Consider the following 27,250-nt stretch of genomic DNA (forward strand, 5'->3'; position numbering starts at 1 on the left):
GCGAGCGATCAAACTCGTGCTTCTGTCTCCTCCTCCTCCTCCTCTTCATCGAGGAGGGTACGTTGCCCTTGTGCCTAAAGGTCCGTTCCACGAGACGAAAGACGAGCGCGCGCGATCGATCCAGCAGCCTGGAAAAAAAAAGTTGGGCCGCGGTTTCGTGCCGCCTCTCTCTCTCTCTCTCTCTCGCTCGCTCCGCTCAACAATTTCGCTGCCCGATAAACCCCCACGCTGCTGGGTCAAAGCTGAGGCCGTTCACCCACTTGCCCGATATATATATATCGCTTAACCGAGAACACCGTCCAATTACGCTTAATAATTAAAATCTATATATATATATAGAAGCGAAAGATAGTCTCCGGGAGAATGCTCGTTAACCTCCGGTTAATTGCTTCTTCCGCGTCATCCCAACGACGTCGTCATCGTCGTCGTCGTCGTCGTCGTCGCGCGATTAACTCGCGATACGTGTTGGCTTGGCACGATCGAATGGCTCCTCGTTTCACGGTTCGCCGGTGACTGAAAATTTCAAGCGAGCGACAAATGTGGCAACGTAGCTCGTTACGCCCGTCCTATCGCGTGTCGAAACCGCCGAAAGTAAAAGAGGAAGGGAAGAGGCTCTCTCTCTGTCGTCTTCTCTCCGATGGACGCGCGCCAGGTGCGGATATTCGAATCGCGAGCCATTGTTTCCAACGGGCGAATAGGCAATCTCGCGCTTTTTACGTTGCGTCGGCCGGCGTGCTCTCTCTCTCTCTCTCTTTCGCAAATTCTCATTTGGCTGTTTCGGGCGAACACCTTCTCCGTATATTTCCCCTTTTTCCGCGCTCTCCTTTCGCCTCCTTTGTCTTTATATTCCACGTGCATGAAAACGACTCTTTCGATCGATATATCCTTTTTCCAATTTTCTCTTTCCTTGTTTGCGTCCAAGATGGCGTTTTTCCTTCGTCCTTTTATTTGTCGATATCGAGGATAAGAGATTCAGAATGTGAACGCGTTACTCGAGACAATTATCGCCGTCAACGGGATCTTTGAGGAGCAAATAAAATACGAAAATCGATTGACATAATTGCCTCGCTTCGAAACTTGAATACTCAAAGTCAAAGTCAACCGATAAAGTATCGCGGGTACGACGATCGAGGCGAAACGCGAGGAAGAGGAAGGTGTTGTTGAGAGATTGGTCGGTGAAGTAAAAGATGTTGGAAATGGAAATATGTTTCAGGTCTGTGCAACCAGGACGCGGTGCACATTACGGCAATCCTTGGGGAGAGCGTTGTCTTCAACTGTCACGTAGAGTTCCCCGGTGAGCACCCAGTGCCCTACGTTCTCCAATGGGAGAAGAAGGTAGGAGATGCGGTACGATATCGGACGATACCCTCTGCTCTCTATATCCGTGAGTTAAATACGTGGGCCCCACTCGACGCTCGCCATCGACATCCCCCCGCGTTCCGCCATCACCGTCATCGCATCGCCTTTCAACGATTTTCTAACACCTCTCTCGCGTGCGTCTCTCGTACTCTTCTCGCATTCTTCCTCTCATCGATTTTTCTCCGCGCTCCTCTTTTTATCGCGCTCTTCCTCCGCCGATCATCGCCCGTCGCCACCATCGATCGCCATCGTCGTCAAAAAACTTTCCCTTTCTCTCCTCCTCGCGAATTTGACGAGGAAGCGGAGGAGCGCGAGGGGAGGAGCGCTGTTGCCGCTTTGTCGCGTGGAGCACGGTGATAGAAGAAACGGGAAACGGCGACGGGAAGTGGGGCCCCGTGAGCACACATTACGTATCTTGGCAGCATATCGCAGTGATTGTCGATGATTATTTTTCAATTGTATTACGTATATATATATATATATATATATATATATACATAAATATACATATATATATATATATATATATATATTGTTTGATTACGCTTACGTTTTTTTTTCCTTTTTTTTATTTTTCTTTGTTTCGTTCGCGTTGGTATTCTCCGATTTTGGTTGGGATTCGAAGACGGCGAACGGGACGCGCCTTTCGTTCCCGATACCCGATCGGGATACCTCAAAGTAGTGGTATTTTCGATTTTATATATATACAACGTTTCTTCTTCTTTTTTTTGTATATTGTATATTACATTCGATATGATTATCGTATCGTATATTTTTCTTTTCACTCGATATACTATATTATGTGTATCTGATCCGGACTGGAGAGGGCAGAGAACGTTTTCTACGACGTCGAATTCGACGACGAGAACAACTACAACAACTACAACTACAACTATAACAACAACAACGACAACAATAATTAATAACGATCAATTCATTCGACCACATCCGTTCTCTCAACCACCTATAATATATATCCCACTCTATACATATATATCTCGTTTCGCGACTCTCTCTCTCTCTCTCTCTCTCATTATTCGCACTTCGAATCCTGTCAATCATCCGCAATACGATTGCGATACAATTGGAGCGTCGAGGCGCGCGTCGCCAAACGATCGATCCTCGATCCATCGATCGATCCTTCCGATCTTAATCGAACGCGCCTCGCCGCACCAACCATCTTTTCCTTCCCCCCCTCCTCCCCAATCTTTTATCGCGGAAACAGTTGATTGCACCGTTCTTCCTTTCTTTCTTCCTCTTCGCTCTCAATCTCTTCCGATCTCTCACCGAAAATACCGTTTCCGCATTACGCCCCCTTCCCCTCCCTCCCTCCTACACTCGATCGACTCGATATTTCGAGCTGGTCGATCGAGGGAGGAGGGAGGGTAAATAACAGGGGGGCGATGCGACGATTCCCCCCCTTCCTCCTCTCGAAGGCGGGGAAATGGAAAAGTTCACGTCTCTGTCTCTCTAACATCTGGTGCTTTTGCATGGAGCCTCGAGGAGGCGCGAGCGGGCCCGGTCGGGCCTCCACCCCTCTCCTCCTCTTCGAGGAGGAGAGGAGGGGAAGGAATCGACGTGGCTCGCGCGCGATGCATGTCCTCGTTATCTAATAAACGAATAGCGTTCTCGTTGGAGGAATAATAATTGAACAGCCGCGATCTCGTCGGGGCGAGGCAGGTTGTTGAGCACCTTGCATGCCGTAGTTTCTTCCGCCTAGAAACTCGTCTCCTGTTTCTCCGTTTGTCAGAGACGAAAAAGACGAGACATCGACTCGAAAAGTTTTTACCAACCCCTTCTCTTCAGATCGGGTAAAAAGGGAGAATCGACGATTCGATTAACCCGGCTCGATTACCGGACGATTTAGAGAAACGCATTAACCGTCGATTCAATATTGACAGGGGGCAAATCCTGCGCGTCCATCCTCCGTGTAATTAATTAACGCGATCGATCGGGGAACAATACGACTATGATTGCGCTGCCCGATATTCGATTTCCGAATAAATAAAATAAATTCACAAGCTTTTCGAGATAAACTCTCGAGAGACAGTCGATTCGTCGCGATTAATCAAGGGTAAAAGTATTGCAAGAGGAACAGGACAACTGATGTTTGCCAGGGCGTCGCTCCTGAGAATAGTATCCCATATCGGCTTGGCCAGCCAAATTATTTATATATTATAAATTATTTATATATTATAAATTATTTATATATTATAAATTATGTATTATAAATGGCGTAATATTTCCGGCATCAGGAAGCTGGAGACGTAGGTGTTTTGCTATCTTAGACTTTGCTTAGATTTGGAAAAATCTTGCTCTCGTGCTGTTATGCAGTTGGACCTACCCCATTTGGGGAAATGGTTCGTTCAGTCCAGGGGACCACGAGGAGATAGAACCGTCTATTGCCCGGTGCACGAATTGGAAATTCGAAATGGGGGAGTCTCGTTTCTTATTTCCTTTTTTTTTTTTTGCTGGATATAAATCTCGCCGCGATTGACACGTTAATTTCTCTCTGTCTCTCTCTCGATGCGAATCTGTCGTGATTCGTGACCGAAAATTGGAGCGTTGTTTCGAAACAAAGAGGAAGGGGAGGGGGTGCGTCGAATGGTTACCCGTCAAAAGGACGCAGAACCGGATGCGTTTCGAGATCGTTTCGCATCGTGGCTTGTTCCTTGCGCGCTCCTAGTATTCGCTCTTTGCCGATTCTCTCCGGCTGGCTGGATGAAAGGGAGGCAAGGCATTAGGGAAGGTTGTTGCGTACGCGAGTGGAGCGTTTCCTCCCCACGAGTTTCTCTTTTTCTCGTCTCCTCGGGGAACGGAGAGAGAGAGAAAGAATCGCAATGGTTCGGAATAACAGGACAAAATTATTTTCTTTCGATTTAGAGCTTGCAGGCAGATTTATTGTCTCGTCGAAAGTATGAGAAGAAGAAAAAGAAGTATGCAAACATTTGTGATTTAAAGCTTCAGTGATCGCGCAAAACGTATGCGTAACGAAAGAAATTAGCTTGGAAAGAGGAACTTTGGATCTTGAGATAGATATGGGCCAAGCAGTGATAATTTAACAAAATAAAAACGATGAAACTGTAACCAACCGCTCAAACATCAAAAGCAATAAAAATAAAATGCGATAAAATAAAATTTTACGTTTAATTTACGAAAAAAAAAGAAAGAAAGAAACCAAAAACTTATCGATAATTCGCAACTATTTAAAATTTAAATGCTTCTTGATAAATTTACAGAATATTTCTCTCAACTTATTGAAACGTAATCGATTCTCTATATACACTCCCCAATCTGTAAACGTTTAAAAAAAGATGATTTAAAATTCTAAAACGTATAGTTTTATCACACGTTGCATATTTTACATACATTCGAAAATTACTCTTATTTTATTAATAATTATTAATAATTTTATTAATTTTTTAAATTTTATTAATAATTCTTATTTTATAAATAATTATTATTATAATTTTCTTATCCAATCGATACATTCGAACCACTTTTAGAGTTTATCGATCTCCAATCCGAACGACGACAGACAAATCGTTCGATCCCTTCATCTCCGTGGAAATCTTTCGACGACGATTACAGTTTATAAAACTGCAAAATTCGAGTAAACGTTGCTCGAAGGAACCGGGGGGTGAATAGAAGAAAGAAGAATAGAATCGAGCCGGCCACGTTTCTCCAAAGGGAGAAAAAAGGGAGGGGGAGGTTTTTGGCTCGCGCCTGCCGGTGTCGGGTAAAAGAGTGAAAGAAGAAGAAAAAAATAAACGCGATGCCGGAGGGGTGGGTGCAGCGGAGCGAGTTTTTCCTCGCGCTCTTCTCTCCCGAAAGGGGTCGAGAGAAGGCGACGTGGACGACGAGGGACGTGTGCGTCTCGAAGAGGAGAGATACAACCCCCCCCCTCTCTCTCTCTCTCTCTCTCTCGTTGCAATTCAATTTCTCCGCGTTTCCACTCGGGAAGACGATCCCTGCTCCTCTCAAGTTTGCGAAAGTTGGCTCCATCCTGGCAGGTTTCCCTCCGACTCGAATATTTTTTTTCACCACGACGACGAAGAAGACGACGGAATTAAAAAAAAAAAATTATTCAAAATTATTTCCCGCGTAAACAAGAGAAACGTAAAATCCCACGCTCAGGCTGTTATTTTTCATCAAAGGGAGCGGTGTTGTACGAGAGTTATTAATTAGGTGGGTAAGGTAGCTACCCCTCGAAAACGTGCGACGCCAATTTCATCTCTTGTTTTCGGCGTTGCGTTTAAAAATCGCGTGTTTTTCTTTCTTTCTTTCTTTCTTTCTTTCTTTTTTTCAGTGGAAAAGCGAAAAAAAAATAAAAAAAGAGAGAACTCGCAGCGGGTTGGCCGAATTCGAAACAACAAATTCGAACAACCAATTTTACGCTTCGAATGTACCGCAGTGCTGCGCGGTACAGTCCTCCTCCGTATAATTCCGCGATTAACAAAATTTCGCTAGTTCCTTTTCTTATTTCCCCCCCCCCTCCCCCCCCCAAAAAGGGAAAAATCGGATTAAACAAACAGAAAATAATGTATCGTGCGTCGACTAAAAATCGAGAATATTTTTTTGGAAAAATTTTTCTGATTCGCACGATTCGCGATATCGATTTTTCGAGAAATCGCGAGGGGGGAGGGGAGAGGAAAGAGAGAAGAAATCGAGTTTTCGGTGGACGATTCGAGAAACGCCGCGTTATCGATCGAACGTTAGCCGGTTAACCCGTAGTTAGGTTTAAAAATAGGACGGCGTAGACCACCGCTCCCCCCGTCGCTGAGTTTACGTTACATAAACCAGCCCCCAAAGGTTGCGCTTCGCGGCTCCCATCCCTCATCCCTTTCCTTCCTTCCTTCCTGCAACCTACCTTTTCCTCCTCCTCCTCCTCCTCTTCCTCCTCCTCCTCCTCCTCCTCCTCCTCCTCCTCCTCCTCCTTCTGTCCGAATATTTCTAACTTCCGCCCGCGATTATCGCCATTTCTTCTTCGAGGAAAAGAGAAAGAGAAAGAGAAAGAGAAAGGTGGAGGAGGGGAAGGAAGCGACGGTGGATCGGGTCGAAGCGTTAGGAGCACGAGGTTAGGAGGTCTGCATGCATAATGCGGAGCAGTAAAGGGGGAGGGGAAGGGGGAGGAGGAGGAGGAGGAGGAGAAGGCCGAGCCGAACCGCTGAACCGTGTCAGGGTTAACCCCCACGCTTGATTCCCACGTGTGTGGATTTCAGGTTGCGCCATCCATCTACCTGTTATTCATTCCTGTTTCCCGGGCTGCGTTCGCACGGCGGGTTTCGGGGGCCTCGTTATATTCGCTAATTGGCGGCTTCGCCTTCTCCCCTTTTCTCCCATTCTTCCAGTTATTAATGCCGTCCTCGAGGCGAGCCACCCCTAACGAGATAATTAGCGAAACCTTGTTCGACGTCCCCTCCTTTCGAATCGAAGTTCCAGTTGGCCAAGAACCACCCTCCTCTTTAAGAAGAAATATAATTCTCGGTGAAGAAGGTAGTAGGTAGTAGGTAGTAGGTTTGCTAAAAATTTGAAAGGGGATCGAACGAGAATTCTCGTCGTTGGATTCGATCGAAATTCGAGTCGGTCAAGATTCTCCCTCCCTTTCTCTTTAAAAATAAGTAATTTTCGAAAGAGTTAGTAGGTTTATTAAGAATTTGAAAAGGGATCGAACGCGTTGGATGTCGAAATTCAAGTTAGAACCTCTCTTCCCTTTCCTTTTTAATAATAAATAATTTTCAATGACAAAGCTAGTAACTAATAGATTAAAAATTTGAAAGGGGATCGAATGCGAATTCTCGTCGTTGGATTCGATCGAAATTCGAGTCGGTCAAGATCTTCTCCCTCCCTCCCTCTTTAAGTAATTTTCGTGAAAAAGATAATAGGTTTATTAAGAATTTGAAAAGGGATCGAACGCGTTGGATGTCGAAATTCAAGTTAGCCAGAACCTTTCCTCCTTTTCTTTTTTAATAATAAATAATTTTCAATGACAAAGCTAGTAACTAATAGATTAAAAATTTGAAAGGGGATCGAACGCGAATTCTCGTCGTTGGATTCGATCGAAATTCAAGTCGGTCAAGATCTTCTCCTCCTCTCTTCTTTAAAAATAAGTAATTTTCGGTGAAAAAGCTAGGTTTATTAAAAGCTAGGTTTATTAAGAATTTGAAAAGGGATCGAACGCGTTGGATGTCGAAATTCAAGTTAGCCAGAACCTTTCCTCCTTTTCTTTTTTAACAATAAATAATTTTCAATGACGAAGCTAGTAAGTAGTAGATTAAAAATTTGAAAGGGGATCGAATGCGAATTCTCTCGATATCGAAATTCGAGTTGGTCAAGATCCTCTTTTTACTCTTTAAGAGTAAATAATTTTCGTGAAAAAGATAATAGGTTTATTAAGAATTTGAAAAGGGATCGAACGCGTTGGATGTCGAAATTCAAGTTAGCCAGAACCTTTCCTCCTTTTCTTTTTTAACAATAAATAATTTTCAATGACGAAGCTAGTAAGTAGTAGATTAAAAATTTGAAAAGGGATCGAATCTTTTTCGTCATTGTATACTGAAATTCGAGTTGATCCTCCTCCTTCCCTCCTCTTTAAGAACAAATAATTCTCGATAAAGAAGTTAGTAGGTAGTAGGCTAAAAATTTGAAAAGAGATCGAACGTAAATTGTCGTCATTGGATATCGAAATTCGAGTTGACCAGGGAGCTTCCCTCCTCTCCTCCTCTTTAAGAATAAATAATTTTCGTGAAAAAGTTAGTAGGCTTATTAAAAATTTGAAAAGGGATCGAAGATGTCGTTGGATATCGAAATTCAAGTTAGCTAAAACTTTCCTCTTCTCCCTCCCCTTTTTAACAATAAAAAATAATTTTCAATGAAGAAGCTAGTAGGTAGTAGATGTATTAAAAATTTGAAAGCAAGGATCGAATGCAAATTTTCGTCGTTGGATACCGAAATTCGAATTGGCCAGAACCTCCCTCTCCCCCTTTTAAAAACAAATAATTTTCAATGAAGAAGCTAATAGGTAATAAATGTATTGAAAATTTAAAAGGGAATCGAATGTAAATTCTCGTCGTTGGATACCAAAATTCAAATTGGCCAAGAATTCTCCCCCCTCTTTAAGAACAAATAATTCTCGATGAAGAAGTTAATAGGTAGGTTTGCTAAAATTTGAAAAGGAATCATTCTCGTCGTTGAATACCGAAATTCGAGTTGACCAGGAATCCCCCCTCTTTAAAAAAAAATAATTTTGAAGAAGCTAGTAGGTTTATTAAAAATTTGAAAAAGGATCGAATGAAATTCGAATTAACCAGGATCTCCTCCCCTCTTCTTTACAAATAATTTTCGATAAAGAAGCTAATAGGTTTATTAAAAATTTGAAAAGAGATCGAACGCAATACCTTCATTGGATACCAAAATTCGAGTTGATCAGGAATCTCTCTTTAAGAAATAAAATAATTCTCGGTGAAGAAGCTAGTAGGTTTATTAAAAATTTGAAAAAGAATCGAATGAAATTCGAATTAACCAGGATCTCCTTCCCCCTCTTCTTTACAAATAATTTTCGATAAAGAAGCTAATAGGTTTATTAAAAATTTGAAAAGAGATCGAACGCAATTCATTGGATACCAAAATTCGAGTTGACCAGGAATCTCTCCTCTTTAAGAAAAAATAATTTTCGGTAAAGAAGCTAGTAGATTTATTAAAAATTTGAAAAGATTTATTAAAAATTGAATCGAACGCGATATCTTCCTCGTCATTGGATACCGAAATTCAAGGAATTGACCAGGAACCTCACTCCCCCTCCTCTTTAAGAAATAAAATAATTCTCGGTAAAGAAGCAAGTAGGTTTATTAAAAATTTGAAAAAGGATCGAATAAAATTCGAATTAGCTAGATCTCCTCTTTACAAATAATTTTCGATAAAGAAGCTAATAGGTTTATTAAAAATTTGAAAAGAGATCCGAAATTCGAGTTGACCAGGAATCCCCCCTCTTTAAAAAAAAATAATTCTCGGTGAAAAAGCTACTAGGTTTATTAAAAATTTGAAAAAGAATCGAATGAAATTCGAATTAGTTAGATCTCCTCCCCCCTCTTTAAGAACAAATAATTTTCGGTAAAGAAGCTAATAGATTTATTAAAAATTTGAAAAGGAATCGAACGCGATATTTTCCTCGTCATTGGATACCGAAATTCGAGGAATTGACCAGGATCCTCACTCCCCCTCCTCTTTAAGAAATAAAATAATTCTCGTGAAAAAGCTACTAGGTTTATTAAAAATTTGAAAAAGAATCGAATGTAAAGAATCGAGTGTAAAGAAGCTAATAGGTTTATTAAAAATTTGAAAAGGGATCGAACGCGATACCGTTCTCCTCGTTGGATGCCGTTCCTTAATTAAGACGCCTAGAAATTAATTAATTGGAGCGCAATAATCTCCCTTCCCAAATTTTTCTCAAATCTTTCTTCGCCGAAATAAAATATTTCTCTACTGAAGTAAAAGTAGAAGAACGATGGAGGAACGATGAAAGAAAGAAAGAGCGTTCGAATATTCGCGGTATCGCGTGGGCAACCGATTATTTCAAGTCCAATTCGATCGAGGCGAAACGAAGAGTTTGAACGGCGATTAAGGAGAACCGTGTCCGTGAATGGGGAGAGGTGGAAGGGAGAGAGGTCGAGTTCCCTCGGCCATTGTCGCTTCGTTACATCGATTTCCCTTCGTATATCCAGCGCACGGGCCAATTCCAAGATACTTCTTCTTCTCGAGAAAGTGTTGGAGTTAATTGTCCTCCAACAGAACAGCGATAAGTTTCCCCACAAGCCCGGTTATCTCGCGTTCAAATATACCAGAGATTCCGTGAACACGGCGAAAACACGGGTAAGAAAATACAATTGCTCCTCGATTATCGGTCTTACGATTCTCCCTCCCTCGCGCAAACTAAGAAGGAGGAGGAGGAGGAGATCGTCGAGTTTCGAGCCACAAAGATTCCAGGGATAAGAGAGAGTCGTTCTTTGAACGAAACTTTCCGAAACGAAAACTAGAAGAATCAAAGGAAAGAGTGTCTCTTTGGATTACTTTCCCACCGGTTGCCCTTTCTCTCTGTTCCAGTGTTCAAAGTGTAAAAAAAAAAAAAAAAGAGAACCACTCGATTTTCACTTTTTACCTCCTCCTCCTATTTTATTATTATTATTATTATTATTATTATTTATTTTATAAAATTATCTCGAACCTAACCATCGATTCGCCATTTTTCCATTTAAAGTTTTAGATAAGATTATCTCTATCTCGAAGAATTCCCCTACAAAAGAGAAGAAACAATTCGAAACAACTCGAAACAACGCGTCGAGGTTTGCTCGTAAAGTCGAGGAGGAGGAGGAGGAGGAGGAGGAGGAGATTACACCCTGCTGCTGTAAATTGGCCGGCCCGCCGTCCCGTGAACGATTCGCGTTTAAATTCGCTGTGGAGTAAGCCGGACGGAAGAAAGGACACGGAGGAATAAACGTTGGGGGGGGGGGGATAGGAAACTCTCTCTCTCTCACGCTTCGTTGACGTTTCGCCGGTCGTTCGATGGTTAGCCACGAGTTTTAGCTCCATCTCCGGAGAGGAGAATACCCCCCCACTCGAGATTCGCGAGAAACGAAAGGAGTTGACGTTTCTCCACGGAAGGAAGGATTTTATTAACCCTCGACGTTTCGTGCGCCAACTCGAGAGGCGGCGGTCTTTGTCCGCGCTAGATTTCTTTGTTGTTCTCGAATTAATAAGAGCGCGGTATCCTTGCCTCTTTATCTCTTCGTCGTAAACTTTAATTAATCGTTCTAACGATCTTGGCGAAAAGTATTATATAGTTTCGTAAATTTTAGAAGCTTTAACCCTTTGCTCTCCAATGGGATTGTCCCGGCAACTTGAACGATATTTATTTATGTTTGATTCTTTCAGAATATCATAAACAGGTTCCTAACCCCTTTATGAGTATAATCTTATGAGTAATTATCTTATGAGGCCACCGAATCTGAGTCTGGAGTCGCTTCGACCGAAACAGGCCTGCAGTGCAAAGGATTAAAAGAATAAGAATGGATTTTGGAAATAAAATCAGCGAACATGAATTCGATCGAAATTATATTCGTTGAGGAATCAGCGGTGGGGAGAATGACAAGCGGCGCCCCGTTTCGAGATTCTGATCATTCAGATACTTCGACTGAAAGAAGTCGTCGAGCGAAATTTTTCGACGCGATTATCATCGACGTGACGCGTCCAGAAGGTAGCCAGTGACTAGGAACAGGGAAACCTTCTTGACGGGGTAAAATAAGGCAAACACACCTGACCCAGATACACGTCGCGACCGCTCGTGCGAAACCGTTCTATGCGACTCCGTTCCGCTCCCGAGTCGAATAAAGCTATTTCTTTTTTCCCAGACGTGCCGCGGTATTCTTCGTTTCTTTTGGAAAGGATAGAAAATGGTGGAATGGGAGAGGAAAAGAGAGAGAGAGAAAAAGAAATAAATAAATTTGATGGGATTTAATTCGTTTTGTGATCTTCGAGCGGAAACGAAGGGTTGGGAATTTTTAGGGTGGAAGAAGAACCAATTGTTTTTCTTTTTTTTTTCTCTCTCGTTCGAGACGTTTGGGACGCGGGAACGCGTTCGCTCATTGTTTGTTTCGGAGCTGTATGGAGCGCGACAACTTGCCACGAAATCGCAATATCGAACGAGTTCTCTCTCTCTCTCTCTCTCTCTCTCTCTCTCTTTCCGTGGCTCGAGGGAGAATAATATTGAAATCAGTGTGGTTTGCAAGCACGATGACTGCGACGCAAGTAGGCCAGCTCGAAATAGAAAGCATCAACTGGGGCAGTCAATGGCCAACGTACGATCGTCACCCCACGTTTTTTTTTTCACTCCTTCTTTTTCTTCTTCCTCTTCTTCTTCTTAGTCTTCGTCTTAGTCTTTCCCCTCTGGCTTTCTCCCCCCTTTTTTTCCGATAGAACTGGCTTGATTAGAGGGCACCGCGCCGTTTCGAGCGACCGATTTTTTTCGCGCCTCTCGACCGCGATCTTTCTGAACGCTGCTCGATCGATAAGTAAGTAGCGACAGAGAGAGAGCGTTCGTCAACTTTTTATCCAAGTGGTGGACGAAACGGCGCGTATCGCCTTGCACGCAGCGAAATTTAAATTGGCTTAATATTACGGAAAGTTAAAGTTGCTTCGATTTATTTATCGAAACGAGTGCAATCGCAGCTTACTCGAAAAGCGGGATCAATTATGATAATAATAGGAGTAGACGTTTGTTCGAGCATTTTAATAAACATAAATTATTTGAAAGCAAGTTTATTCGAAATTTTTAACCAATCTTTACTTTCTTCGACAAGTTGTTAACTCTGGAGCGAACGAGTATCGATTAACGCGTCGATAATATGGGCACCATTTCGATTACGATAAGATCGTAATTTTCACCACCGATCGTTTCGATAAAAAAAGAAAAAGACGTCGAGACGTCCGTTAATCGCAGCATGTCTATAGCTATATTTTTACCAAGAGCTCCTCGTCGATCCTCGATCGAGGAGGAGAAGATCCAGGATCGAAGGGGAGTATTCCCTCTCTTTGCACGTGACGTGTAGCGGTTGCGTAAAAGTTTCGTGGCGCCCGCTTTCTCTCTCTTCTATCCACGCGCACGCTCTGCCCGACGGATTCATACTTCTTTCATCGCGCGCCATACCGATTCCTTGCTGTTTGCCGTACAGTAGAGAGTTGCATGGAGTAGGACAACTCGAGTCGAACGCAACGAACGAAGCGCGGAATGTGAAAAATCTAAGTGGATTCCTCTCTCAAAGAAAGAATTCGAAAATATTATCCGTTACGTTTAGCTCGAATTGTCGATCGTTTCAGGCTCTTCGCACACGCTCTGCATCCTCTGTCTCTTTCGTATTCATTCGTTCTCATTATTCATTAATCGGCAGCTGGTGCGAGCAGATTCACATTTCTCTATCCCTCCCCTCCCCTTCTTTTTTTAACGCCACGCCTTTCTTCTTCTTTCTTCTTTTTCTTCTTCTTCTTCTCATCTTCCCCTTCTCCCTGGATCCGTGTCTCGAAGCGAAGTGTCTCGCACCAGTATGTACCAGCGCGTTTTATTTTCTTTTTTTCCACGACGATCCCTCGTTTATGTTGCGTGTTTGTGTTGGTGCAAGGGGCAGGAGATACCGATATACATATGGTACGACTCGTATCCGACCCACAGTGGCGAGGGTTACGAAGGTCGAGTCTCGAGGGTGAGCCCGAACTCACCTTACGGCGGGGCGAGCCTCAACCTGACCGACATCCGCGAGAGCGATCAAGGATGGTACGAGTGCAAGGTCGTCTTCCTCAACAGGTCGCCCAACAAGAACGGTACCTGGTTCCACCTGGACGTCCACGGTGAGTACTCTTTCCTCTTTCTTCTCCGAACAGGAGGAACCGATCGAAAAAAACTGTCGCCTTTCCTTCGTTGACGACCGATCGTCCCGTCGAAAGTCCAAACGCTTCGTCGCATTCTTGTTAAAAGAAGTTATTTTAAATGTTCTTCCAAATTCGATTCTTCGAAGAGAATCGATCGACGAGAAAAAAAAAAAAAAAAAAGAAAAAGAAAAATCAATCGATTTAAGGGAGGGAGAAAGAAAAAAAAAAAAGACTCGTTTAAGCGCGATAATGGAACGAGTTTCTTCGGGGAGTGCAATTTAAGTGGAAAGTTTTTAACCGAGCGCGGCCAAGTTTTTTTTACATCGCTTCTAGCTCCAACCGGTCTCGTTAATATATTATCTCGCGCTTAAGAAGATTTTACGACCGCGACGAGTACCGTGGTACTTTCATTGGCCACTATCCCCTCCCTCTCTTTCCAACGGTCAGCCAATTTTCTTACCTTCGAACCATCGACCGACTCTCGTCTCGTTCTATCGCGAAATTACAGAGGAAAAGAAATAGAGAAAGAGAGAGAAAGAGATAAGATAAGATAAGCGTTGGGTATGAGAGGGGGAAACGGAGGAAGAGGGAAGGGAAGGGGAAGGAAAGGAGAAAGGAAGAAAAAGAAATGAGACGGAAAGTAACGGTATTCCATATCGCGATTCTATTCGATTCTTTGGTTTCGTAAGCGGATGCGCGTAAATAAATAAAGTTTTACGCCAAGGTGTCGTGGGGACATTGAACCGGACAGACAGGGAATGGTGGAACGGAAGAAAAATGGTAGAAAGGAAAACTTACCGCCTCGTTTTCTTTGGCCATAAACGACGGAATGGCCGCGGGGAACTGATGCGTTTAGATGTTTTAGGAAACGGTACGGTACTCTTCCTTCTCTCTCTTTTTCTCCTCGTATCTCTTACGACGTTCCCTCCTTCGCTGTTTTCTCTCTTGTTTTCTCTCTCTCTCTCTCTCTCTCTCTCTCTCACCGAGTTCGTGTACATCGAGCCCACGGCTACACTCGAGTCCACGTCATCGTCGTCGCACGAGGAGGAACGTCGGTGCAGACCGATTGCGACGACTAAGGATTTGCCAACGGCGTCAAACAGAGAAGAACCACTCGACCAAAAACGCTCTTTGTACTTTTCAAATCGTTTCTCTGGCTCTGGTCGTTTACTCGTCTTCGCGCTCCTAAACTATCGCCCCTTCCTTCCTTCCTTCCTTCCTTCCTTCCTTCGTTTTTCTCCTCGAAACTCCTTTTCCGTCCTTCGACGTGTCTTTTCGATTCGATCGAAGAAACAATGACAGGAATGCGATCGCAATATCCACTTGGCTGGCTGCTCTCTTCCTTTTTTCTTTCTTTCTTTCTTTCTTTCTTTCTTTCTTTCTTTCTTACTCTCGTTCTACGAGAGAGGCGCGTTGTCGAGGGATAAAGAAAACGTTTTGCATCGAGCATGATCCCGTAAAACTTGATCAATCGCGTTTCCACCTTTCGACTCGACGATCGACAAGAACGAATCGCGAATCTGGATCTGAATGAAAACCCGCACTACGATCGGGCGTCTCCGCGCACGGAAAAATCACGTTCCACTTTTTTTCGCTCGCGATCTGCTTACAGTTCCAAGAGTGTCGAGGGAGGATAAAAACGATTGGTTGGTTTTCGTAGCGCCGCCAAAATTTAGCATCACGCCGGAGGAGATGATCTACGTGAACGTGGGCGATGCGATAATATTGAACTGCCAGGCGGAGGGCACGCCGACACCCGAGATTCTTTGGTACAAGGACGCGAATCCGGTCGAGCCCTCGTCAACCATAGGAATATTCAACGACGGCACCGAGCTCAGGATCTCGACCATCAAGAGCGAGGACATCGGGGATTACACGTGCATCGCTCGAAACGGAGAGGGTCAAATCAGTCACACGGCCCGCGTCATAATCGCTGGTGAGTACAAACGCGGTTTCCCAAAACTTCCTCTCTTTCTTTTTTTTTTCTTCTTTTTACCACGTGACGTCAAATTTATAATCCCTGTGCGGGCGTGCGTGGAATAGGTTAGGATAGAATTTTTCACGTGCCGGATAATTAATATAGGCCGGATCGGTAGGACAATTATCGAAGCGGCTTGTTATTAGAAGTTATCGGACTATTTTCGTTGGTAGGCGGTAATCGGTCGAACTTCGATAATGAAATTCCGATAACCGCGTCGCTCGATGCAACCAGCTCGTTTTTTGTTCGACCGATTCGCCGGTGATGGAACGTTCACCGGTGATCGAAACCTCGTCCATCGATCCACACTAAATCGGAAACCGGGCACCGCCTTGTTTTTACCGCCTCCTCTCTCCCGAATCCTCCTCGACAACAACGTTTCGGCAATTTTTTTCTTCAGAATTTCTTCCATTCCAGACGAGTATTTTGATTAATTGAAATTCCATCTTATTATCTCGAAGGAATAATAATTTAAATAAATTTCCTCTTCTCCACAGAAAAGAAAGGAAGAAAGAAATTCGTCCCTTCCCGTCTTTCCTCGATTTTCGATGATCGAGATTTCGTTCGTTTCGATGATGAAATTTGCGTTAGGGATTTGGGATCCTCGCGTTGAAACCAATTAGGATGTTGTTCGCGGCGGGGCGCAACGGGTCGTCGAGTTAAAAAGCGATTTGTCTCCCCTTTCCCTTCCTCCACCGGTATCGCAGATTTCTACGCTTCGTTACGTGGCCCCGAGAACATTCATCTTCGTCATCGCGCCGAAATCTTTCTTTCCCCTCTGCGGTTAACCGATTTTCTTCGTCCTCTTCGTAATCGAGATCTAAAGATCAGTCGAGGACGAAATTTTCACGTCCTGCTCGACTTCGATCCGACACGAGCGCTCGAAAAATTCGTTTTATCCGCGAAAAAGAAAAAAAAAGATTCGTAAAGATAGGAAGGAGGAGGAAGAGGGGGAAGAGGAGGAAAGTTCCGTGGAAAGTTTGTGGACTAATAAATCGTGGAGTCGTGGCGTGCAGTCACGAACGAACGAACGAACGAACGTCCGAATCGTGTATGCAAAGTAGACATAGGCTCTCGTATAAAACACCGTTGACAGACTGTGCCATTAATGCGGAGGATCCTCGAGCCCAACCGAACTTTGCTCCGCCCGTTCCCGTCAAACTTTTGAATCCGAGCTTTGAATATTTACCGACCTTTCCTACTCCCAAATTCATCCGTCGCGACGTCCTCTTTCTCTTTCTCTCTCTCTTTTTCTTCTCGCATCAATGAAAACACCAACACAGCGACGCAACATCCATGATTTTGCATCTTAATAAAACAAAACAATTTCCCAGCCTTTGTTCGTCTTAAAGCTATATAATATATCTACGTGGTGCTGCATCGATCGTGGTTTCGACTTTACACCTCCGGTATTCTCAGATTCATTACTCTCGCGGGTGAAAAGTTTGAAATCTGGCTTGTGAATATTTATCGAGCGTCCGGATTCTAAATTCATCGCGTTGCCAATCCACGCGCGTTCGGATTTCGTTAAATTTCATCGTCGTCGTTTATCAGCGGATTCTTCGTTTTGTTCTTCCAACTTAACTTGCCGCGTTTTCAACGTAGCGAAATTCTACCGTAGCGCGAGCTATCTATCTTTTCACGCCCGTGGTTGCGGTTTCAAGCGAGGTCGATTCGACCGTACCACGTTTCATTGTTTCGAAGCATCGACGCTCGACAAATGCCCGTGCGCGGCGCCACCATCGAGATTCAATCGAACGACCGTTGATTTTCAACCGTCGTTCAACTTTGCGATGTAAACCGCGCGGAAACGAAGAATCGAAAAGAAGGAATGTGTTGCCGAATTAATTCCCGTCGACGGATCAGAATCCTCCATACTCGTTCTGCCCCTTGTCGGATGTACGGATCATGCTTTTGAACGTGTATTCAGAAATTGAAGGACATCATAGAATTATAAAACACGTATGTCATCTCTTTTTTTAATTTTATTCGAAAATTTGACCAAAATTTCATTTCTTGTCCTGATTATATATATTCTCCTGCAAAAAAAGTTTGCAGCAGGTTTGAATGTATTTCATCGATTTTGTAACGATTTTGAAAATATAAATTTTTGGCCAAAATTTGAGAGAAGATATTTAGAAAATATTAAAATGTTATAAAATTTATCTTTTATAACATTTTCCAATTATTTTAATTTTAACTTAAAGTTATATTTACTTCATTTGTATTTACTTTTTACGTATTTACGCTGTTCACGTTATGCAGTACACGTATAAATATATATATTAGCTGGAAATATAAAAATATATTTGAGATGTACGCGCAATGTATGAAAACATATCCGTTTATATTTTCATACATCATGCAAGAATATATATATATATATCGATAAACATAAAAATATACGCGCGATGTATAAAAACAGATATAAAAATATACAATCACCTTTTGATGTCAATCTTACGATTGGACGACTATTGCTTTTACCTCGTACATACGTGGATCTGTCGCGGCTCTTTCTCTCGCTAGGCGATACGTTTCTAAAGTAACAATTCGATCCATTATAGAGCCGTTCCATTTATCGGGATTGCTAAATGGAGAACATCTGTCTCCCTTTCCATTTGTTTACTTATCGACGTAGTCTCGCGCGGACTGCCGACACGAGAGTAACCAAACGATGAAATCTCGCGTTTCGCAACGCGTTTCCGCGTCTGGCCGAGTTAAAAGCTTTTGGCCTCCTGTTCGTTTCGGCCAGGATATTGGTTGGCCGCCGTATTTCCGCTATCGTCGTCCAAACGAGAGAGAGAGAGAGAGAGAGAGAGAGAGAGAGAGAGAGAGAGAGAGAGAGAGAGAGTGAATAAGAGTGACATTGACAAGATGGCAGAAATCGGCCATTATCCCTCGTATCGTCGTTACAGGTGGAGCAGTGATCACCGTGCCGCCGATGAACCAAACCAAATTGGAAGGGGAAAAGGTGCAATTTAACTGCGAGGCTAAAGCTCTTCCCGGTAACGTGACCGTACGTTGGTTCCGCGAGGGTTCACCGGTTACGGAACTCTCGGAGCTGGACACGAGAGTGACGATCAAATCGGACGGTAGCCTGGTGATCAATCCCGTGAGCGCTGACGATTCTGGCCAATATCTATGCGAAGTGACGAATGGCATCGGTGATCCGCAAAGCGCTAACGCTTATTTAAACGTGGAATGTGAGTTGTATTTAATGTATATGTAGCAAATATACGCATAATGACGAGAAAGAAAGTAAAATATAATGATAATAATAATAATTGGTTGAATTTGCAGATCCGGCAAAAGTGACGTTCACTCCCACGGTGCAATATCTACCGTTTCGGTTGGCTGGTGTGGTACATTGTTACATAAAAGCGAATCCCACCCTTCAATACGTGACGTGGACGAAGGACAAACGATTGCTCGAACCTTATCAAACGAAGGATATCGTTGTGATGAACAATGGCTCCCTGCTTTTTACACGAGTCAATGAGAATCATCAGGGCCGGTATACCTGCACGCCTTATAACGCGCACGGCACGCAAGGAAGTTCCGGACCGATGGAGGTGCTTGTACGAAATCCGCCTGTGTTCACTCTCGAGCCGGAGCCGATCTATCAGAAAAAAGTGGGCGAAACGGTGGAGATGCACTGCGACGCTCAAGAAGCGGAAGGCACGCAGAAACCCACGATACAGTGGCACAGGGTATGGTGAAAGACGAATCTTTTTCCTTTCTTTCGACCGTTCCCGTTCTTTCTCTCTCAAGAAACTCGAGAAAAACTTCGCGATTTCGATTTTTTTTTTTTTTTTACAATTTTCAATTCGGCATCTCCGCCTCGTCAGTCGTGTTAAGTCGCTTGGTATCGCGTTATTTAATTGCGCAGAGGGATGGCGCGTCCATCCAACGAAATCGGGCCAAGACCGTCGGCGGGAATTTAACGATCGAAAGCCTTCGCCGCTCGGATTTCGGCTTCTACCAATGCGTGGCGTCCAACGAGGTTGCCACCATATCGGCCTCCACGCAATTGATCGTCGAAGGCACGCAACCCCACGCTCCGTACAACGTAACCGGTACCGCGACCGAGTTCTCGGTCACGTTGACTTGGTTGCCGGGATACTCTGGAGGGCCTGATTATAAACAAGACTATACCATCTGGTGAGTGAGCCTGCTGCTCTCCTCGTAGTTTCGTCGAGTGGAATGTATCGAGTTTCAAGTTTCTACTGTTCACTACTAGAAAAAAAAGTCTCGCGGGACGGCACAGGGGCAAGAGGGGTCCTTCGCTAGGACCGCCTATCCCCACTTCAGACGCTTTGTTGACGATCCTGACACCACACGCTACATAGCAGTGGAAGAGCTATAATACGAATATTCAAAATCGTAAAAATTATTTTTATTTATGAAGTTACATTAGGATAATCATCCAAGACTGGAAACTGAAATATTTTTGAAGCTAACTAGTATGTTTAACTTATTCGTATACGTATAATTATTATCTTAACTGTTCGAATACAAAATTATTGTTACATTTATAAATTATTGTTACAAATCATAATTAGCTTAGGCATCGAGGTTTAGAGATAGAGATCGTCGTATATGTGACAAATACCATGGTAGAAAATGTGTGTGAAAATAGGCGTTTCCAAATTAACCAATCAGACGCTGCGTTTCTTCCACGAGGCTTCTTTCCACCAATGAACTATAGATGTGAAACGATGTTTCTAATCGAATAGTATCCTTCGTTGTAACTTTGAGCGTAATGTAAACCACGATATTTGGGAGAAAACTCGTAAACGTTGCGCAGCTAACCTTATTAAAAAATCCTTTAAAGCATCAACCGATTCTATTTTCTGACTATATATATTTTCATTTTACGCAGGTACAGAGAATCGGGTACGTCGGAATGGAAGATGATTCCGGTAACTCCGTCGGGAAGCACAACGGTGACGATCAACAGTCTGACACCAGGAACGCTGTACGAGTTCCAAGTGATAGGGAAGAACGCTCTGGGCGATGGAATGTTGAGCAAACTCATCACCATCAGGACTCTTGGTAAACGACCTTTCAACTTTCGCGTAAAACGTGCCGTGCTCCGTTGCAATTTCGTTAGTTACGTTCCGGAATCCTCCGTTTCGCTGCAATCGTTGCGACTAACGACCTTTGCCCGACCGTTAACCCACTACTAACAAATCGTATCCTGTGCAAAACGTTTCCTTCTCTTTTCAATCGCTTCACCCACGAAGACGTGGCACTGACACATTCAGCGACTCCATCCTCGAGCGCCGGCCAAGTTGCAGCCACGGATGAAAGCGGTAAGATTATATCGTTCTCTTTCAAATCATAACGGACCACGCGTGTTCGATAATAATTTAATCGATATCCGCGAGAACAGATAGCATTCAAACGAGAGTCCGCGTTGTATTTGAACGCGATCGAGCATAAAATCGTCCGATTCCAACTCCTTTCCCTTCTTTCTTTCTTTCTTTCTCTCTTTGTCTCTCGCCCTCTCTGAAAACGGGCGAGCCAACAACAAAGAATCCTCGGTCGAACGGTTTCGCAAAGATGCCTTTGCCCCTCCCTCTCTCACCTCTTCTCGGCGACCGATCTTTACGGAGGTTGGTTGATCGTAGGTCGGAAAATACCGATTCTGCGAGAGAATTTCGCGAAAAAGTTACGGAAGGCAAAGGAAGACCGCGTCGAAAGGAGAGGCAAGAAGGAAGGGAAAGAAGATTTCCGTCGCGACTTATCGTATCGGAAAACCCATCGAGCCGTTCATTCTGTTTCCGCTTTTATTTCCTTCTCTCGAATCTGTCGGGTCATTGGTTTCCATTTGTACACACGGTGCACCTTGATTTTTCCCGCTCCAACTTGTACAGATTTTTATCCTATCTCTAAAAAGAGAAGAACTTTAATCTCCTCCTTTTTTTCCTCTTACTCTTTTCTTCTCTCTCTCTCTCTCTCTCTCTCTCTCTCTCTCTCTCTCTCTCTCTCTCTTTCTTTCTCTCTGTCCTGAAATTTTTGTTCCATCGAGTATATTTTGCGTTGGTAATACCGCGTGAAACTCGGGTTCGTTCGCTTTTACACTATTTCCATATTAATAACGCGTCGTGTTGAGATCAGAAATGACCGATGTTAATAATAAGTCGCGAATAACCGGTGTTTCGTTCAACGAATTTCCTCCCGTGCCACGAGAATCTAGATAGATATGTACGTACATATACACATCTATCCATCCATCCATCCATCTATTTCGCGGACTTTCTTTCCCCGCGCTTCAATTTCTGCCTTTTTCCGTCTCCCCTCTCCTATCCGTCGCTGTCTACGCATCAGCGGTCTCGAAACTCGTTAGCCCGCCTCGAGTAACGCGATTAAAGCCAGCTTAACGAGAATTCCGGTGGATCGGATTCACGAGGATCTTTTTCCTCCTCTCCGCTCTCCGCCACTCATTATTAAGGCACGACCAGTCACCCTAGCCGACCAACGTCTCGTCCTCGGCTCTGATTTTTCACCTTTTACGTTTTCTTTCCTTTCGTTTCAGACATCTTAGATCATAATACACTCATATTACCGACCGATTCCACCGGCAACCCAGTGTTCCCGCCAATCATGCGTCCGAAAGGTATCAGTTTCTTTTCTTTTCTTTTTATATTTTTACCTCTCTTCCTCTACTCTTTAATTCTATGATTTTCTTTCAGTTTATGTAAGTGATTGATTATTACATTGATTATTACATATATATAAGATCGTATTTTGTTCTTTTCTACGTTATATTATTTCGTTTTTTATCGATTATTTCCTCGTTTCTCCTTCCCTCGTGTCCAAGCGTTCAAACATCGCACCTCGATCGGCAAGTCGAACAAATACAAAAGAAATACTCTTACTTTTCACGGTATGCAAAAAACTTTTTTTGTCGTTCGATTATACGCAAGCCGAAAGAAAAAAAAAGAAAAAAAGATAAAAAAGAGTCGCGTAATCCCGTTAGCGAGAAAACACGTACTCGGGAAATAGCGAAATTCGCTTTTCACAGTGAATCGGTTTCTCTCCGTGTTTGTTAGCGTTGTTGTACCGTATTGGAACGAGCCGATTGTCTCGACTCGGTCAGACGAGCCACGCAAGTTTCGACGAACCGGAACTCTGCGAATTTCCATTCGAATTTTTTTTTTTTTATCATTCGTTCAATGCGAATTTCCACGCGGTTTATTCGATATCCGTCAGAATTAAAAAATAAAAAAAAAAAATCGTAGATAGAATAGATATATATGCGAAATAGCAATTCGAGGAAGAACATTGTCTCCGTTTCGATGCCTCGCTCGAAAATCCATTTATATTTTTATGCGTGCGCGATCAAAGGGGGGGAGGGAAGGGGAGAAGTGCGAGTATTCGAACGCGTGTTTGCATTTCCTAATGCACGCGTAGTGTGGCCGGTGCAATTTATTCGATGCACGAGCGCGGAAATGAAGTTAACAAATAGGGGGCATTGCAAATACCGCAAAAACGATCGCAAAACGAACGCGGTCACCCCCGCGTGTATTTTTCTTTTTTTCTTTTTTTTTTTTTTCAATCGTGAAAATTTATCGTATCGTTTAACGATTGCAAATAATCGCGAAATAATCGACAAGTGTCGGAATTTTGAATCGAATTTTGTCACGCGCGTACGTGTTTTTCTTCCCCCTGCCTCTTTCTCTTCCCTTTTTCGATTTTTTCTGCCATTTCTTTTCCGAGATCGAAACGAGAAAAGAGAAACGCGATAACGATGTTGACGTAACTTCTCTCGATGGAATCGGAGACGCGTGATCTCATCTTCTTTCGTCACTACTTACATACATAATGTTACGACCTAATTACTTCCGGCGTTGATTCGTTAGTTTTATTAGCGGTCGTAATCCCAATTTCGCCGTTGTCCCCCCCCCCTCTCTCTCTCTCTGTAAACGTAGTGAAGTAACACGTAGGAATAATAATAACGTTGGACGAATGGCCGACGGAAGTCCTCGAGAAAGGGAATCACGAACGTGGAAACGTGCATAAATCTCTCGAATTTATTAAGAAAAAAAAAAAAGAAAAAATTCTTTCGTTTCAAACACGTTCGTTCAACTACGTCAGCCACTTATTAATCATGGAATCTGAATCGTCAGGACCAAAGCCAGGTCCTCCGAAAAATTTGACGGTGACGGAGGTCAGTAACGGTTTCCTCATTACCTGGGAGGCCCCTGTGGAGCGTAATCATCTGATTCAATATTACACCATCAAGTATAAGACGGACGGGCCGTGGAAAACGCTGAACAAGGGACAGATCCGAGCCGAGGAGACCAGTTATTTGGGTATGTTCTTTTTCTTTCTTTCTCTCTCTCTCTCTCTCTAACTCTCTCTCTCTCTCCTTCCTTCCTTTCTTATCTTATCGTATAATAGAATCGAAGAGAGAACGGAGAAAGATGATTAAACGAGGAGTTTTTTTTCCTCCCCTCCCCCGTTTTTTCTGTTTCACGGCACGCTGAACACGGCAACGAGTACAGTGAAAAATCTGGTCGGTGGTAGGACCTATTATTTCCAAGTGTTCGCGAATTCGGCGACCAACTACGGTGCCAGCGATCAGGTGAAATTCGCAGTCCCGGCTCGGGTGAAGCACAAGGCGATCACCGCGGGCGTCGTCGGTGGTATACTTTTCTTCATTGTCGCGATCATCCTGAGCATATGCGCGGTGAAGATTTGCAATAAGCGGAAAAGACGAAAACAGGAGAAAGGTAGGGCTGCGTCGCTGCGAGACGCGTCACTCGGTCCTATATATATATATATATATATATATATGTATGTGTGTGTATATATATATCGTAGACTTGTATCCTTACGAATCTGGCCCTGGGCACCTGGGCTCGAGGTCCTCTTCTCTCTTTTTTTTTTTTTCTTAATTTCTCGATTAGATTGAACTGACGAGCCGAGCCGAGATGTAGAGTTAATTTCCCCTATTATTATTATTATTATTATTATTATTATTATTATTATTATCATTATTATTATTATTATTATTATTAATATTATTATTAAAAATTGGCGGGCATTGTTTGCTGGAAAAGGAGAGAGGGAAGAACGACCTGGTAACGCAGGAGCTGGGCAAGCAACCTGGTCAACCTGAACTGTTTACTCATTTAACATAATCTTGTAACATTGTAGAACTGCTTTCAGCGTATAGTATGGTGGCCTGCCGGGTCACCGACGCCAGGAACGGCGCAGGGCAGGGGCCCCAGGGAACAGTGCCTTTGAAAAAGTGAGTGTCCATCTCCGAAACTTTGCTTTCCTCCCTCCCCCCCCCCCCCTAAAAAAAAAACAGGTTTTTTCTCGCCACTTTGTTCATTTAAGTTTCTCGACTCTTCCTCCGATCGGGAGGAATCTCTGTCGGGGAAGATCGATTATAACCGAATCAGAGGACGTAGACCGAAAGGAGAGATCGTATCTGCACTCGTACCGTTTCTGCTACCTTTCTTTCCATTGGATTATTCTTTTCGAAAATTTATCAACGTTTCGATTCGATGCAGCTACGATCTCCGAAAGATACATAAAGATACATATATATATGTATATATATATATATATAATGTATATATACATTATATAGATATATATATATATATCGATCACTTAGGTTTAGTCAGAGCTAGCGATTAAGTCCACTCCACCCCCTCTTAACGAGAGCATTAGGCGACCGAAGCACCGCAAGCATTTAAGAAACCTCTCACGAGTAATCAATAGCCAACAAAATATTCGAAATGTGTATACCCGACGTTATTATTACGCGTTATACAAGTGTCGGGAATATTGAGTATACATTATACACACGATCGACAGACGCGTATCGTTCGTCCGACAATCAATACCCTCTCGATCTCGACGATCGAGATGAAAGGAGGAAATCTTGGTCTTTCCACGGACGAACGATACGCTTATTCTTTAATCTCGTTAATATCTTCGAATAAGTTAGTATAGAATAAGCGAAGAGGGAGACTTATATATATATACTATATATAAAATATAGTAGGTCACTTTTTAACTTTTATCACATCGGTGGTTACGCATCCCCATTGAAACATATATATACATATATAGGAAAGTAACGCAAAAGCGAAGAATAGTAAACGAAAATAGAAACTCCTCTTTTGATCTTGCGCTATACATGAAATGGAAAGTACACACGAATCATCGCGGACGGATGAGTCTCGCGTAGCGATTAAAAATCGGCAGACTAAACCGCAGCAGCAGAGGTATTTTGGACGAGGTTTTGGAGAAAAAAGAAAAAAAAAAAAAAAAAGCGCGCATCCTATATATTCTTCTCTCGAAATATTCGAGCGAATATGATCGAGCGATACCTTTGCATTCGATTCGTGCATCTCGGAAAATGTACGAGATCGGATCGAAGGTAACACACGCGATTCGCTCGTGAAACACGTGCAGACGAGACGAACGCCGGAAAAAGAGAAAAAAAAAAAAAAAAAAAAAAGAAAAAGAAACGGAACAGAGAGAAACGGTTTATTTAACAAACGGTGTATCTGTAGCAAAGGGGAAATGGCTCGCCCAAGTCGTCGCATTTCCCAACTTATATCGTACGTACGTATATCGTGAAATCGGCCTCGATATAACCGATGATAAGGTGTTCAGCTTTGAAATCACGCCAACCGGACTGTATAACGTTTATATATATAGCGGGTATTACTACTACTACTACAACAACTACTACAACTACTACTACTACTACTACTACTATTACTACTACTACTACTCAGCCGACTATTATGATTTCCATTTCGTGGCATCCAAAAGTCCACAATACGACTGCAGTGATGCCTATTCTGGATCGTATGTCGCCTTTGTTTCTCGCGACGAGCCGTTTTGTTTCTTTCCTCCTTCCTCCCGCCCCACTCCTCTCCTCTCTTCCCCTCCCTCTTTTTTTTCATCCTCGCAATTTTCCCCACTCCTAACCAGCCGTTTCTACCGTTTTTTTTCTCTCTCTCTCTCTCTCTCTCTCTCCGTTCGTTTATCTTTCCTCCTTCATTCTCATTCGCGCCCATTTCGTCTCCCTTCACCTCCTCTTTATCACTTTTTCATGGCTTGTTTTTACGAATCTTTTTCTCCACGAATCGTTGACACGTCCAACCGTTTATCCTCTCACGATTTTCATCGGGCTTATCGCGAGAATTCTCCATTCGTCGCAACGGTAAACGATATAGAAGAATATATATCGGATAGAGATATATTAATTAATATTTCCACGTTGACACGCAATGATCGATGCTCGCTTAGATTAGATAAAAATTAGATTTGAATCTAATCGGTCTCGCGATAAGCCCTTTTTTCTTTCTCTCTCTCTCTCTCTCTCGATTTACACAAGTAACGCGCGCTCGGATCTCCCCTCGTACAAACACAAACGTATCGCTTCGTAACGCTTCTTTCCCGAATGTTATACACGAAGCGAGCGGACAACGCACGTTTGTATTTTGTACACCGATA

The 27,250-nt window shown here is 43.2% G+C and overlaps 1 protein-coding gene across 15 annotated transcripts in view; it reads left to right on the forward strand.

The window, feature by feature from the left end:
- LOC122719964 (protein turtle) overlaps positions 1-27,250 on the forward strand; it is a 128,885-nt gene that overhangs the window by 89,224 nt on the left and 12,411 nt on the right. For 4 of the 15 annotated variants that reach the window (XM_043946252.1, XM_043946266.1, XM_043946253.1 and 1 more), the window contains 11 exons: positions 1,214-1,347; positions 13,533-13,752; positions 15,386-15,709; positions 18,670-18,957; positions 19,055-19,464; positions 19,644-19,915; positions 20,637-20,809; positions 22,296-22,376; positions 23,890-24,075; positions 24,268-24,495; positions 24,923-25,016. In XM_043946252.1, the coding sequence (XP_043802187.1) occupies positions 1,214-1,347; positions 13,533-13,752; positions 15,386-15,709; positions 18,670-18,957; positions 19,055-19,464; positions 19,644-19,915; positions 20,637-20,809; positions 22,296-22,376; positions 23,890-24,075; positions 24,268-24,495; positions 24,923-25,016 (2,410 nt within the window). Of the gene's footprint in view, positions 1-1,213; positions 1,348-13,526; positions 13,753-15,385; positions 15,710-18,669; positions 18,958-19,054; positions 19,465-19,643; positions 19,916-20,636; positions 20,810-21,000; positions 21,070-22,295; positions 22,377-23,889; positions 24,076-24,267; positions 24,496-24,922; positions 25,017-27,250 lie in introns of all 15 variants that reach the window. The other 11 variants (XM_043946256.1, XM_043946258.1, XM_043946264.1 and 8 more) reach the window with 11 other exon arrangements.

Source organism: Apis laboriosa, unplaced genomic scaffold, assembly GCF_014066325.1.
Source record: "Apis laboriosa isolate Shangri-la unplaced genomic scaffold, ASM1406632v1 scaffold9_cov152, whole genome shotgun sequence".
In the NCBI taxonomy this organism is placed as follows: Eukaryota; Metazoa; Arthropoda; class Insecta; order Hymenoptera; family Apidae; genus Apis; species Apis laboriosa.